The 16797-nt window shown below is 42.7% G+C and overlaps 1 protein-coding gene across 1 annotated transcript; it reads right to left on the reverse strand.

Moving 5' to 3' along the window:
- Positions 1-524: 524 nt before the first annotated feature.
- cat (catalase) lies at positions 525-15491 on the reverse strand. The gene is made up of 13 exons (XM_080001711.1): positions 15338-15491; positions 13265-13436; positions 12293-12403; positions 10226-10356; positions 9819-9923; positions 8764-8889; positions 5819-6010; positions 5116-5268; positions 4348-4486; positions 4116-4246; positions 3391-3498; positions 3047-3130; positions 525-1669 (listed from the first exon to the last, which is right to left on the reverse strand). Exons 1-13 carry the CDS (start codon positions 15401-15403, stop codon positions 1625-1627), a joined length of 1563 nt encoding a protein of 520 aa, XP_079857837.1. The 5' UTR covers positions 15404-15491; the 3' UTR covers positions 525-1624.
- Positions 15492-16797: the final 1306 nt, after the last annotated feature.

Genomic DNA, 16797 nt, shown 5'->3' on the forward strand with positions numbered 1-16797 from the left:
TGTATCCCCTTTTTGGCTGTGACTGAGAGGTGCCAGCAAGCAGAACAGCCAGAGGCTGCATATGGGACATATGAAGAAGGAAAAAAATAAAGATACCTTTCTTCCAACTTTAAAACTAATAAAACATCCACATTAATACAAATAAAAAAAAAAAAAAAACAAAAAAAAAAAACACGATTGCATCTCACCGTATGAAACCACTCAACGCGCTGCTTCTTGAACGTCCGTTATAAAACGTGCCTGGAAAAGGAATCTGGAGCAAATCGACGGGTTTACGGTACGAAAACCAGCTGCGAGGATCTCACCCGGGAGGTGAGGAAAGCAGGGAAGGTTACGCAGCAGCAGCCTCCCGCCTTTATGAAACCACCAGGTTGAATAACCACTCGGCCACGTCCTGAATGGTGCGTCACTGGGACGTCGCACGGCTCTTCAAGAGGAGCCGGGTCGCAGTGAACCGACACACAAAAGTACCATCTTTGAAACAAAGGCAATGCAGTTAAAAAGGAAAGGAAAGAAAAGCCGACTGAAATTGATCATAAGCTTTAATTATATAGTTATAGGCGCTACATACAGTATACATCTCATTCGAAAGAAGATCACGACAAAACGAGGCAGGGTTAGCGTCGAGGTGGGGAGGAAAAAATAAAATAATAAATTTAAAAAGCACCACATTAATACATTCCAGCTAATCCAATGTCCTCCCCTTTATTTTATTTTTTTAGTTTCTCAGGTGATCACGTTCAGGTTTGTTTGGTTTTGCTTCCTCTCCATGACAGACTCTACCACAACAAACAACATCCAGTGGAAATGTGTCAGACAGAGACAGTTAGGTTACATGGTTTTGTTTTTTGTTTTACGGCTTCAAACAGCACAGGCACTGTGGTTTTTCGGGGGACAGGGGAATGTCCTCCAACACAAAATCATCTCCACACAAACCAGCAGAAAGGAGCAAGAATAAAAACACGCTGCGGTAATAAGACACTGAGTTTAGTTTGAGGTTAAACTAAATTAAATAATGATCACTTGGGTGGTTTGACGAGACCATTTATATCCTTAAATCTTAAAACAAAGAAGCCGGTACAGCTCGATCTTTGCAAATTTCCAGTGTAAAAAATAAAAATAGCTCGTGATCAACACAATAGAATTTTAAGAATCCACAGGAACCTCTGTATTCACAAGGCATGCAAGCGTGGCTTCAGGGTGGACGGAATACAATTGTTTAGAATCAAAAAGGTGTGAAAGTTGGGACGGGTCTCCGTAGCGCTCGAAAAATGTGATCTGGTTCGAGTCCCACTGCTACGGTTGGTTAATTCAAAGTATTTTTGTTCAAAATAGGAATTAGATCAACTCCCATGCTCACTGCAGACTGCCACTCACACAGCAGGGGAGTCGGTCCTTAATTTTTTATTTTTTTTTAAGTACAGTCGCTTTGATTAAAAATTTCCATTAAATCGTGACTTTATTTCAAATGCAGGTAAGTTCGCGGACTGATTGTTTGAAGAAAAACGAACTGCCAGGGACGTCGACAAGGCCCCTCGGTTAAGAGCACAAGGCGGGGGGAAGCAGTTCAGGAGCTCTGGACGCCACGCACCCCCACCCCCCCCTCCGGTGGGAATGTGAGGGGTTACATTTTGGACGCTCCACGGCTGTACACGCGCACGGGGGCGTTCTGGAAGAAAGGGGGAGAGCAGCGTTGGAATTCACTGTTCAACAAAGTCAAAGCACCTTTCTGGCCGGGTTCACAGAAAACACGTGACGGTTGAAAAGACACAGAAGTTTATAACAATCATCGTTAAACCTAAACGATTACCTAACATTTCTGGTCCTATCGACTCCAACCATTACCCCACCTTCCCCCTTGCACATGTTCCTTTTAATGGAAACATTCTGTGGATTGTCAACCAATGTTGGGGTAACGCGCTACAGTAAAAAATAACTTTTTAGCAGTAGCGCCGTCATATAACAAGTATACAATATCATTACAGCTACCATGCCAAGTTAACACGCCTCACCATCTGAAATTAAGCGTTAAGGCCCGACAAATATTACATTATATGAATATTAGGGGCGGGGCCGACTGATCGGATGAGACCACCATCCGCTACGGATACTGTGTCTTGTCCGATCACTTTGAGTTTATATCCGGGAATGGAGAAATCATGGTCTCATCGGGTCTATCTGCTCCCGTCAGTGGCAAATACACGGCGCGGTCGGCAGCTGCACGTATGGTCACGCCCCCTAAGCTACGTTGCAAATCAGCGACAGAACTGCCTTAACGGCAATGTCTCCCATTAACTGTACCCATATTAGTCATTCTGTAATATATTAATATAATATATGAATACATTATATATTCCATAGCCATTCATGCACTTTACTGCACATATCTGTATATACAAATAGCCTATCCTATACACATAACTCTATTCCCTTCTATTTTGTACCCCCTACTTTGTATTATCTTTGAGTCTTACTTATTTTTATTTATATTATTCTATTCACTAACTGCATGACGTTTAAGGAATCAGTTTCAGTTAGTTGCTAGGTAGGAATTAGTTCAGCTATTATGTTCGGTTTAGTAACTATTGTGCATAATCTGTGGGTGCGTTGCAGAGACATTTCACTGCATATATGTATGAAGGTATGTATATGTATATGTATGTGACAAAGAAACCTCTTGAGTGAATCTTAAATCTAACTGCATGTGGGAGCAGGTGTGAACAAACATGGCTGGAGGGACGTGGTGTTTCAGGAAATGACGGATGACGACAACAGTTGCCCGTCTGCTGCCGCGTCCCAGCGACATCAGCTGAGGGTTGACGACCGAGCCCAACCCAAGCTTTGTGTTCGCCCATCGCAATTTAGAACAAGACATTTTGTAAGGCCCGGTTGGTGCTCATTTTGGTGAGTAACGTAAAAGTAATATTGTTAAGTATCGTATTACTTTCAAAATACATTATTATCTCAAACGATTTCACACACACACACACACACACACACAGACACAGACACAGACAGAGAGAGACAGAGAGAGAGAGAGACTGACCTTCTGGGCCTCAGCATTGTACTTGTTGAGCAGGCTCTGGACCTGCTTCCCGTAATCTTGATGGACGCCCATCAGGTTCTGGACCTGCAGAAGGCATCGGGGAGTTAGAATCCCGGTCGCGGAGCTCAACACAGTTTATAAAAGTGCCCGACGATATAAAAAGAAAAAAAATCCAGCGTTTTCAAAGTTCTCACCGAGACCACATCTTCTACCACAAGACGAACCTACGATCATTCCCCGGGACCTGGAGGTTCTTGGTCTTTCATAAATGTCTGTGCACCCCAGTGAGGCAACAACAGCACAAGCAGGGAGCCAGCGTGGAGGGTTGGGGTTCGGGGACTCACCATGCGTTCCTGGATGAAGAGCTGGGCTCCCTTCAGGGCTCCGGCCATGTTCTGGCAAAGTCTCTGCCGCTCCTGCTCGTTCAGGACCTTAGTGAAGAAGTCACGGACCTGAGGCCACACAAAGGGGGAGGGTTTGATCAGCTCCATGTCCAACACCGTTTTAAAAGATAAGCAGCGGGATTCAAACTTTTTTTTTTTTTTTTTGGCCAAACATCGCTGCCTAGGATTTCAAGGAGTTGACACCCCCACAAAAAGCACAAATACAAATGTTTCATACGCAAACTACATATTTAATAGTAAACGTAGTGAGGTGGAGCAGTCACATTTATCCGTGGCTTTTATTTGGGCTAACGGGGGCAGAAAGGAAAAGATAAAAAAATGAGAATCAATTAAAACATGAACAAATTATATAAGTTTCAATGAACTAACGAAAATAACCCTAAACGATTTTCATATTCAATTTACTTCTAATAACCATAATTTATGAAACTGAAATAGCACTGCACTAAAGAGTGCAAGTAAAAAGCAAAAGCTTTAAAAAATATATATATTGAATGGCCCTCATCCATGGCATCCCAGTCACACAGCAAAGACTCTGCATTAAAAAGACTACAAACTGAAGTGAAGAGCTGAGCTAATATGTAAACATGTAATCACAGCAGAGAATTTAAATGTATACGAATGGTGCACAGCGACATCGTGCAGCCCAGCCACATCCGCTTCACCTGTGTGACGTTGTCTTCGTCTGCGCTGTTGTAGCGCCCCACGTCTGGAGACACCTTGAACTTTGACTCGCAGTACCGCGGCTGACAGTCGGGGGCACTGAAGCTGTTGGGGTAGTAGTTTGGAGCGCCACCTGGAGGCCAAAGCAACAAGCTCGGTGAGTCAAGAGTTTGAAAGCCACTCGCTCCGGGGGCGTTTCCGTTCACTTCCGTTTGGATACTTGAGCCGGCTCACCCTGGTTGTTGGACATGCACATGGGCCCGTCGCGCTGGTAGTTGGCCACGCGGGCCTTGTAGGGGCAGTTGACGGGGATCTGAAGGTAGTTGGCGCCCAGACGGTGGCGGTGCGTGTCGGGGTACGAGAACAGACGGCCCTGCAGGACGACACAGACCACTCAGGGATTTAGTTCCAGGCCTTACCGAGACGGGCTTGGGCATTACCCAAAATTGTATATTATAATGACAGGGTTTTTTTGTTTTTTTTGTTTCTTTCAATTACCACACACACACACACACACACACACACACACACACACACACACACACACACACACACACACACACTAAAAATATGGCGGCAAATATCGAAATATCATTGAATATCGGCCCAGGCCGACTGAGACCTGGTCTCATTTCGCATGTGCAGGCTGCGGTTGTTTTTGATTAAAAAAAATTATAATAATCTGCCTGAAAAGAGGCAACATTAGGAATTTTTTCCTCTTACTCCATTTTTACATTTCTTATTTCATGTCTTTGTTCCTCAATATACTGTAATATACTTGTTTTTTTTAAATACATACATACTACAATTTTCTACTTTTGTCGGAGCGAATTGCTAATGGAAGGTTATTGCATTTTTTGTCATTCTATTTTTCAGATTTATTACATTTAGTTTTATTACTTTATTATGATCTGTTGTTTTTATGTGCGCTGTATCCACCTATAAATGACCGCATTCTGCGTGGCGCAATACTGTCTAGTCAGAAAGGGTCAGCGGGGTCACCTGCAGCATCTTGTCGGGGCTGGGCTCGATGCCCGGAGGCATGTTGCTGGGGTCAAAGGCCATCTGCTCCACCTCCGCAAAGTAGTTGACTGGGTTCCTGTTCAGGACCAGCTTTCCTACCGGGATCAGCGGGAAGTCTTTATGGGACCAAATCTGCCGGGGCAGAGAGAGAAGGCTGTGATCACACTCCAGGCAGAAACCTGATCTGAAAACTGATCTGGATCATTTCTTCCATTAAAGCCAATTCATTTCATTTTTCAGGAACTTTGTCTCTGGAGTATATCACTTAAAAAAAAAAATAAAAGAATACATCAATACAAATCAAAATACATAGCAACACCACTTCGACAGATCTGAACAACAATGAAAGAGTTTCATTAACGCAACATGGTGCGTCGTTATATCAATATTATACTTTATTATGCCAATTATAAGAAGGCACTACAAGGAACACACACACACACACACACACACACACACACACACACACACACACACACACACACACACACACACACACACACACACACACACACACACACACACACACCTCATGTTTCTCCTCAATACAAACACTCACTAAGAGGAAATGGAGCTGGAATTGGTACCGTTTTAGTCAAGAAGTCAACAGAAAACACAAAACTACCCGCAGTGCCTTTAACGTCCATTCAATTCAGGTTAGGCCTTAGGTTGTCAGTGGTACCTTGGTGAGGTCGAAGGGGTTGAACTGGAACTTCTCAGCCTGCTCGAAGGTCATGACCTGGATGAAGAAGGACCAGGAGGGGAAGTCACCCTCGGCGATGGCGTTGAAGAGGTCCCCGATGGCGTAGTCGGGATTGGAGGCCGCCAGGCGGTCGGCCTCGTCCACAGGGAGGTTCTTGATCCCCTGGTCCGTCTTAAAAAAACAAAACAACAAAATGTGCGGTAAGAAATGATGTGTCTTCTTGCTTCAAGGGGAAAAGCAGCACATTTGGATTATTCACCCCTTTGTGAGCCAGTGTCCAGGACCCAGAGTTGATTAAAACAAAATATTGCATGATATCTTTCAATTTCTATAACAAATTGTTTTTATTTTATGCGTTTCTTTTTATCATATTACAAAAGTTTAAATGTTGAAGAACCCACTCAATATAACCACCAAGCGGGAGGACCACTCAATACATAGTTTGTCACCAAAGTATGATTGTTTTAGTCTTTGTCGGGCCAGGGCGCATTGTGTGGGCGTGGTTATCTATTTGCATCTTTGGTTTCACTGGCTATTGTTTCAGAGTTTCGTTTGGGGAAAAAAAAGACAAAAAAAAACAAAAAACAGCGTCATTTTCTTAAACATAGTGTTTTCGCCGCGCAAAAAAAATTAAAATAAATAAATTTGCATCAGAGGACACGAAAAAGACGGCCTAAGTCACATCTGTAGTAATGTTTTAATGCAACGACAACAACAAATAAACATCAGATGCAAGAAATGTCACTTCCAATGCTGACACATCATCTCCGTCTTGTTATGGACTATAACACGAGGGCGGCATAAGCGCTCATTTATATCTCCAACTGGTAGCGCAGGGCGGCAGGGCTCCTAGACGCCAATTCCCAGAATGCAAATGGCTGGGAAGACCCCCTCCATTTGCATTCTGGGAATTGTTGTCTGGTTATATGTTTGAAAAGTGAAAGATCTGAAAAGTGCCACTTTCTTAAAACTACCATTGTTATAAATCAATCAATGCAGGAAATTGGGATATAGAAATACAGAATAATCGAGGGGTCATGCTACTATAATGAGCATGAGCTGAGAATGGGGAAAAAAAAAAATCAATGTAAAATGACAGGATTAACTTGAATTATGCATTTTTCAATATTTTTATAATTAAATTATTAAAATAAATATTAACGACAAATAAATAAACAAACGTACTTCGGGAGAGTATCATATTTTCGCATGTTATGATTGTTTTTATACTCTACACAGTTTAACCCACTGACTGACAGGTAGTTGAGTGGAATTAACCAGCTAATGGGTCCCCCCCAATTACCTGCCTCTTATACGGATCCAGGATCTTTGAGGGGCATTTTCTCCGCGAGAGGAGTTGAGGCGTACGAACATTTAAATAAGCATAATCTTCTTCAAATATTTTGAAAGCTTACAACCTCCATTTTCATAATTTGTGAAATGACCGTGGCCTACTTGGGAACCAAAACACCAGTCACTGTCACATACACTACTCACAAAAAGTTAGGGATATTCGGCTTTCGGCTGAAATTTCAGGAAGAACCTAAAATGCACTATAACCTTTACAGGTGAACTTAATTTGACCTTCTCTAAACTTTTGAATGCACATGTCCAACTGTTCAATGTTTCAGTACTTTTTGCACAACTTGCTGTTCTCTAACAAGGAGCTGAACGGCAAAATTCACAACAGGTGTTTGATCCATGAATCGACCAATACATTTCCTGGTTCAATTAGAATTGGTATTTAAACAGTCCTCTTCATCATGCTGTTCACATTTTGACATCATGAGACCAAGACGACACCTAACAATTGATCAACAGGACCTCGCCATTGTGAGGCTTCAAACAGGATGTTCTCAGAGGGAAGTGGCCACTGAGCTTAGAGTGTCACAGAGTGTCATCAGCAGGTTGCGACAGAGACTGGAGGAGTCACAGAAAGGCATAGAAGTGAACATCCTTTGGCCACATCCCACACTGATGAACGCTTCATTGTGAACAGTGCCCTGCGGAAGCAGATGATGAATGCCACTCAACTCCAGGCACATTTAAGGGAGGTGAGAGGCACCAAGTGTCACGTCAGACCATTCAAAACCGTTTCCATCAGCGTGGTCTGCGTGCTTGACGACCTGCAAGTGGCTATGCATCAGCCACTGTTGTCACCAGACGAGCCTTTGGTGGTGGTGGTGTTACAGTGTGGGCAGGTGTGTCTAGTCAATATAGAACTGCCCTACACTTTGTGAATGGTACAGTGATAAGGCCATACTACCTGAATAACATAATTTATCAAGACATTGTGCCCCTGCATGAACAACACAGGCCTTATTTCATCTTCATGGACGACAATGGTCCAGCTCATGGAGGTTGCATCATTAGGGAACGGCTGCTGGAGACTGGGGCACCTCAAATGGAGTGGCCTGCGCTTTCTCCAGACCTGAATCCCATAGAAAACCAATGGGATCAGCTGAGTCGCCGTGTAGAGGCTCGTAACTCTTTACCCCAGAACCTCAATGACCTGAGGGCCGCCGTTCAAGAAGAGTGGGGTGCCATGCCTCAGCAGTCAATAAGTCGACTTGTGAACAGCATGAGCTTGGTTGTCAAGCTGTAATTGATGCTCAAGGGCACATGACAAGTTATTGAGACATTGACATTTTTTGTTGTGGTAATTTTACGTTTTGCATAAATATAAAGCCAAATATCCCCAACTTTTTGTGAGTAGTGTATATTAAAGGGTTAAAAAAAATGTTTTTCTTAAAATTCTCACGCACCCCTTGCAATTCCTCCACACCCCACGAGGGGACGCCCCCCCCCCAAATCAAGCTGAACTCGACCTATGAACAACCTCTGTCTTGGTTTGTACCACAAGGTCCTGCTTTATCTGCCTGAAAGACATGTTCTCTGCTCTTCTTCTTCGCAGCTCTACAGACCTTGAAGTGGAATTTGCAGTAGACGGGCTGGCCCTTGTCGTTGATCAGCTTGAAGGTGTGAGAGCCGTAGCCGTTCATGTAGCGGAAACCGTCAGGCAACCCACGGTCACTGAACAGGAAGGACACCTGAAGAGGAAGAAGAAAAAAAGGGTAGTTTGATGTTTTCTCAACCGCTTTGACACATGATCCCTTTTAAGGTCACGAACAAGACACCCCCCCCTCCCTTTTTTTTTTATTTTATTATTATTATTATTTTATATAAACTTTGGAGCTGGCACCAGTCATTTTATATGCAACAATTCCCTTTCATCCCCATAAGCAACAGATTGAGGCTAAACAATAACACTGGACTTGGCAAGCTGATGGTTTATTCCAGTCAAATTGCAGATATTCCACATTAACAGTTTAATGTGAATATAAGTTTGGCGCTGGCACATCACAGACCATAAGGGGAGCTCCAAATGGATCGTACGGAAACTATGATATATCGAGCGAGCGCACGAGGGCTCGCGACCCAGAGGCGGCGAATTTCTGTGTGAACCGTCGTTGGGAAATGGTTTCATGGTTAAGTCAATACCTATCAGCGCAAGAACATCTGCTCTCAAACGTGAAGAACATGTTACAAAAGAAAAGAAAACAACAAAAAAAAACAAAACTGTCAATATTAGGTCTTGTAATAACACTGGATGGTCCAGTTTTTCCAGGGTGCAGATTTTCTGATGAACCAACAGTCCCAACAGGTAGGCCAAGGAGACAGCGTCCTTCTGGAAGTCCAGCCAAGCAGAGCAGCGGAACAGCAGCGAAACAATTCACAACAGACGAAACACCGCCCGAGCTTCAACACTGAAGAAGACACGTGGAAAAAAAGTACCTGCCCTATTTCCTCAACTGGCTCTTCCCAGTTTAAACACCGGGACAGAGCATAACCAAAGGACACCGCCACCCAGTGGAGTGATAGGGTACTGCAGCCAGCGCACAGAACTAAAAGCTCACCGCTGCTGTCGATGCCGCAGAGGAAATACCGAATGTGCAGGCCTTTGCCAACCTGCACTCACCTGATGCAGAGACTCAGGCCTCAGGCTCCAGAAATCCCACACCATGTCCGGGTCTTTCATGTGGGTCTGGGGGTTTCGCTTCTGGGAGTGGATGAATGACGGGAACTGCGAGGAGAAGAGAAGGTCTTTGTGTACTAAACCACAGCACAAACTTCCCAAAAATAAACAACATCCGTGCTGCTTCTCAATAACAATAAGTTGTTTTTTTTGTCGATTGCCATTGGGCATCCACAAAGTTTTCGGCCATAGTGCTTCTTTCTGCCTGTCCCCAACTTTCTGTGCAATTCAAAAAGGTGAGGGGAAATGCCAACTAATGCAGAGCAAAGAATGTAGGGAAAGAATCCAGATAAGCCTGTAAATCACGCGCACTAAAATAGGCCAAGTCAGGAAACGACCGACCAACTCACCAGCAGGGCGTCTCGGATGAAGAAGATGGGGGTGTTGTTGCCCGTCAGATCCCAGTTCCCATCCTCGGTGTAAAACTTGACGGCGAAACCTCGGGGATCACGGACTGTATCCGCCGAGCCGGCTTCCCCGGCTGGAAACAAGACATGAGAATGAAGAACTGACATATCACTACGTGTTCAACTGAGAGCCGGGACATTTCTGGTTCGGTGTCCCTCGGTTTAAGAGAGCGTTGCAAGGGCTGTGCTTATTCACAGTCCAGCACCAGGGACTGAAGCTTTGACTGGACAGTTTAGTCTCATTAAATGGGGGTGATTCCAGGGTTGGAGTTTGTGTCCCACAGATATGAGACTTTCCAAAATGCATGTAAAGTAAAAACGCTTTCCTATTATAAAACTCACCTTTTCAGTGCTTGTGCACAAACATTTGGGTCTCTGATGGGCCTAATAACACAAAAAACTATGAAATGAAAAATTTTTGTGAGCTGTGAGTAGAATTAGAACCACCCTCCATCTGAGACTAACTCCACCCATGGCGGGAGAAATAACACTGAGAATAACAAGACCAGCACAAATCTTTTAAAAGAAAGAGGAATTAATCAGTGAAGAAACTGCAGAAATGTGGCTGAGACACGCAATCAGCTGTGTGTTTCTTTGAACAAGGTATTTGTTATTTTCCGATGTTTACATGCACAAAAAAAGAAAATCCATGCGTGCCGTGTCCCCCGACAAGCTTGCAGAACGGCAACGACAGTCGGAACAAACTTTTAAATGGAGGCTTTGTAGATTTAATATGATTAAAGATTCACCAACTGGATTCCTTATTTCTCGCCTCAAATCTGGTCAGAAACAGCTTTTGGTGGAGTGCTAAGATGAAATCAGTGAAAGTTTACAGGCGAAACACAACGTAAGCGGGAGTAAAGCTCAATCCCCATTGGCTCACAGAACTAGGAGCTTCACTAAAGAGAGCGTCAGGCCAGGAACACAATGGATTTAGAGCATGTTCGAATGGCTCAAATGCATAATGTGAGTGGTATTTTCAGCAAAAAAAACAAAACAACATGTTTTGGGGACCTCAGGAGACCTGTATTAATTTGATATAATCTATAATCATATTAATCTATATATGATTAAGTAAAGTGTCCTATACAGTAACCTACACGCAAGTTTCAGATAGACATCTTAAAACATTAATAAAAACCATCAACCTGCTATAACTGAATTTTACCTTGAAATATAATCATTAAAATCCATCAGAAATTAAATTTATTCACACAGTAATGCAAGAATTATGAGATATCCCATGCTTAAAACATTTGTGAGTAATTCATTATAGACTATGAAAATTTTAATTGTCTCATAATATTCACTCATCCCCGAACCTGAACACATTCACCCACACGTCACATTATATGAATTTCCCGATGGCCGTGGGAAGAAAGAAAGTACATGTTCTCGTTCTTTTTTTCTGTATTTTCACTGATATTAACTGAGAAGGTCACTCTGAAAGTACAACCTTGTTACCAAAGTTATGGCTTGAAAGTATTTCACATCATTTTGTTCAGATTATTAGAATGTCCTTAAGGTCCTCACACCATCAGCATGAAAGCTTGTTTGTACATTTGCTAATTCTATGCTTAAAAACTCAACCCTGTTGCCGTTTTAAGTCATCTTCAGCACAGGAACCTTGCAAAAAAGGGATATTATTACCTGAGATGGGTAAACACATTGTTGAATGGTTAAATGCATGTTTTCTTAAATTCAATGTTGGGGGGGAAAAAAATAAAAAATAAATAAAATATATATATATATATATATATTAAAAAAAAGTTTAATTTCTAAGGGTTACAAGGGCTAAATGGCAGCCAATCGTGGAATCACCCATATGGATTACATATGATCTGATTATATATGGATTATATAATGCCAGACTACTGACTTATGCACTTATTGAAAGGTACATAACTAGCCCAAAAGCTTTCTGCTACAAACCATGTGTCTCTGCAAGATAAGGAACGGCTCGGCGAAAACGGAGGAGGCCGCTCCGTCGCACGCGCCGTGAAGTCTTACCCACGGTGGAGAAGCGGATGGCGATGGGCGTGCTCTTCCCCACGCGCTCAAACACCTTGGCCTTGCAGTAGCGGGAAATGTCATGAGTCACCTCAAAGTAGCCGAAGGCCCCTGCGGAGGTCAGAAACGGGATTTGAGCCCAAGGATGTTTACTAGCGAGACCTTTCTAGAAGGCGTCCCGCAACGTGTTTGCAAAGATAAGCAAGTGAGACTCGCTGGTAACAGGCTTAACTTGCAGATAAAAAAAAAAGTTAGTCAACTTTTATCTGAATTTCCTGACTTGTAGTGTAGTGCGCCATGAGAGAGAAAGGGACACTTTAGAATTTGAAATTGGATTTACTCAGATATCAATATGATGACCAGATATTCAATGTTTTTATTTTTCTCTCCAACTACCTTTATGGTGATGCTGGAAATGCAACTTTTTTTATTTTATTTTTAAATATAGGGTTGCTTAGAGCCCGCTGGGTTGAAAATAAAATTTGCAAACTACATCAACAGGACAATGAGAGACCTGGTAAGAATATATGGGGGTGATAAATGTCACTATGGTCAGTGCTATAAGAGTAGTAGTTTTATTGATGCGGCCCCCTTCTTGATTGGCCTTCAGAGCACATTTAATAGTCACTGGAATTGGTCCAGGAGAGGTCACCCGATGACACTTCTAGACTTTGCAATGCTGTGGGTTTTTTTTTTTTTTTATGTTTAAAGAATCCGAATTGTCTTGTAGGACAATTAAGAAAAACAAACATCTTCGTTAGGACCATATTTTTTTTAAAAACACACGGCAAAAATGTAATCAAGTATCAGCTTTGCATTGGCTTTTGAATTTATTTTTTTATAGGACAATAAAATAATAATTGCCGTATCACATGATACTTTGATCTGGTTCCTTATCTGATACAGCTATCACGGTTACCTGCGACTCAGCCTTGGCCAAGTGGACCGGAGTGTCTGCTGCGTGAAACCTACCTGCCCCCTTGGCATGCACCACCCGTTCTGGGATGCGCTCCCGGTCAAAGTGGGCCATCTCGTCAGTGAACACCACGTCCTGCACCAGGAGAGGGCCCCGGGGCCCCGCCGTCTGCTCATTCAGCTTGTCCCCGATAGGAACCCCGGCCCCAGTGGTCAGCGTATCCGGCGCCTGTCACCAAATACAAAACAGGGCGGTTGTAGCCATTTGACAATGCAGGATTTGTTGGTTTTTGCTTTTTTTTTTTTTTTTTTTTTTAATTAAAGTATGCATGTATATGTTCAGACTTGTAAAGTGAGAAGTAACAAAGCAGCCCTATTTTTCCACCCAAAAAAAACAAAAAAAAAAAAACTGGTCGCTGCATGTCATTTGTGATTAGATTACGGGTTAAAAACATTCCTGCAAACCAGAACCTGCTTCGTATTACTACCAGCAGTTTAGGGATGGGTGGATGGATTCATGGCCAACGATCCCCAAAACAAAATGCTGCATCATGATGACTGGCACGCCTGTTGTCTATAAAGTTGTAGCCCCCTCCCCCACTGGTGTAATTTGAGCGCCACCTGGACACATAATCTTTGATCAACCCCTGTGCTCTTGCAATGGCCAAGGAATATTGCCCAACGACATTTGCTGATAATTTTCCATCATATTATCGTATCTACCGTCAAAATCAGTCGTGCGTACAAACTTTACACGGGCTGAGAGCAGATTCTACATTAATCAAAAGACCATAAACAGCAAGCCTAAATCCAAAGTCCTCCCTCCCGGCATTACTTTAAGTTATGAAAGCACCATTCATATTCTTTAAAAAAAAAACAAAAAAAACAAAAAAAAACTTAAAGTTAAGGGGACGATCCAAAATACTTCGGCGTTTTAGCCTAAATCACGCAAACGTGCAAGTAACACACAAGTTATTGTATAGCACTACGGTCCTATACAATAATTTGTATGTTATTTGCACGTTTTAAGTGATTTCCCCCTGGGATTATTAAAGTATTTCTGATTCTGATTCTGATGTTTGCATCACATTTTTGGACACCACCTTGTTAGATTGCTGGTCTTTTTCATCTTTTTTCTTGTATTGTTTTCCTGTTATTTTTAGGTTATATCTGCTGTTCGTCATTAGGTTTAGTGTATAGTGGCATATATATATACACAGAATATATCTTTTTTTATATTGGGTATAGTTAACAGTTAGGTTTATTGTACAAATTCCAAACTTAAATTGTGCTCACGCCTTTTTCCATATTTGCATTGCACTGTGTTATTATTCAGTGTTATTGCGTGGATGTGAGCCGCTGGGACATTGACATCTCCCCTCAGGGATGAACAAAGAATCTACCTGCTCAACACGCTTTGAAATAAGACTCTTTATTTATTTTTTCCATTATCTGTTTTCCTAAGGGTTGCATAAGCTTTAGTTGACATGGTTCAAGTTCCTTCTCAGTACAATGACCCAGTAGCACCCTTGATTGTACTTAAAAGTAGTAATGCAAGTAAAAGCACTTCAATGTAACGTTCAATATTTTACTTGGTAAAGTACTACTGCACCTTTTCTCTGCAGGATCTGATTACAAAAAAATAACTGCTAAGATAAAACGGAATAGTTGGTGAGAGGATACACGAATATAAATACAAAAAAAAAAACAAAAAAAAACACTTTAGTAGTAGTATCGTGCTGGTTTTGCAGTAAAAAGTATAGATGTTTGTTTTGAAACCCAGTAAAAGACTCCAAATCGAAAAATGAACGTAAGCACAATCAACATAAGCGCTGAGGATATGGTAACTTATTATACTAATAACTTATCCCCGGGTTATCAGTGAAGTGACCAGGGGTCCATGAACCCAGAGTGGCGCAACAACATCGTCGGACCGGTGCTCCCACCACCACGGAGCCCGCTTACGTGCCCGTGCGCCCCGGGAACCGGAGCACCTCGGCCCGGGTCGTTCAGCCTCGCGGGATCCGGTGCTGAACGACCTCTCACCCGCCCCTCCCGACCCTCCCCTCCCCTCCCCATCCGTGCGGGCCTCCGGAGCCTCGCCAGCCGCGCGACCGGGGGCGTACCGACCTTCGCGCTCCGGTCAGCCTTCCACAGCTTCATCTGGTCGGTGGCTTTGTCTCGGATGACGGCCATGTTGAGAGCGGCGCAGGGGCGGACGGACGCGGGACGGACGGGGACGCGCCGCTGCGCCGCTATTTAAGCTGCACGCCACTTCCTGGACTTTGGGCCGCCTGGCCACGCCCCCTCCCAGAGCCGCGCTCTTATTGGCTGCAGCGGGCGCGCTGACCTACTTACTGCAAGGTGATTTTGGGGCCGCGGTCCCCTAGGGGTCGTCAAAGGTATTGCAGGTGGTCAACATTTTTTTATTTTTTTTATTTCATTGTTGACATATTTTTGGTGGAAAATTGTATATAAATAAATATACATAGAATATTACATATAATATCATTGATAGATATGTATCTATATATAACAATTGATTCTTAATCGAATTTTACAGAAAGAACAGTGCATGGCAATAATATGAATGATAGAACTGGTAATATGCTGCCATAGTACATATGTGTATAGTCCATATTGTATTCATATATATTTAAAGCCTTGAGATAGCAGTGGTAATAATGGCAGTACAACTAATAATAATAGTAATAACAATATGGCATTTTAACTGCAAAGAAAATACTTTTTACTGAAAAGGAACAAGGGAATGTTCATGGTTCTGGAGAGGAGGGGAGCGGCGGAACGGATCATTCTTCTCTCTGAACTGGGCCATCGATTGGGCCCTTTCTTCTTACCCCCTTCTGATGTGTCTAAAGCAGATGTGCATTGTCCATGTCCATCTAAAAAATATACAAAATATGCTATTTTTTTTCTGTCCTTGGGGTGGCTCTTTTGTTCCTTTTGTTGTTTTCTTTCCATGTATTTGTATAGTTCTGAACACTTTCTAATGCTACATAGCTTTTCATTTTGAGGGACATACAAGTAATTTCAAGGAAACACTCAAAATTCATATTTTACCGTTGAATTGCTTTTATTTCAAACAGAGTTCATACAATACACATTTTCCTTGAGGTACATTCACATCAAGTGCTAATAAATAAGTTCATGCACAATCAATTATGGAGTACAGTTTTGTTTATCGATTGCAAATGCTGACTGTAAATGAAAATATTGCTTCAGTATTTGGCACAGTTGGAAATATCGTCCATCGTATGAGTCAAAGGGGGTGTTTTGATTATAATTTCAGTGAAAGGGCAAAGGGGATGTGAAGAACGCTGCCACGCCTCACCACAAAGACACTCTATGCGTCGCTTGAAAAGGGTAAACCCACAACATTGCCGGAGGATGGTGATCCGTGGTGATAGCGCACATTTCACATGATTGTTTACACTTGAAAGTTACAACAAAATAGCGCAATTGCACGATGCTTTGTTGAAGAGATGAACGGGTGCTTTGACGTAGCGAGCTGGACCCGACTTTTATCACACCATGGAGAAAAGTGTTTTTTTTCTGCACCCAAGAGGAAA

This window comes from Zeus faber, assembly GCF_960531495.2.
Source record: "Zeus faber genome assembly, chromosome: 6".
NCBI lineage: Eukaryota > Metazoa > Chordata > Actinopteri > Zeiformes > Zeidae > Zeus > Zeus faber.

Excerpts from the sequence above, each read along its gene's own strand:
- cat (XM_080001711.1), bottom strand. The coding sequence starts at position 15,403 with ATGGCCGTCATCCGAGACAAAGCCACCGACCAGATGAAGCTGTGGAAG. Across the intron at positions 13,437-15,337 it reads AGGCTGACCGGAGCGCGAAG|GCGCCGGATACGCTGACCAC; the intron begins GTCGGTACGCCC and ends ATTTGGTGACAG. Across the intron at positions 4,487-5,115 it reads GCCCCGACAAGATGCTGCAG|GGCCGTCTGTTCTCGTACCC; the intron begins GTGACCCCGCTG and ends GTCGTCCTGCAG.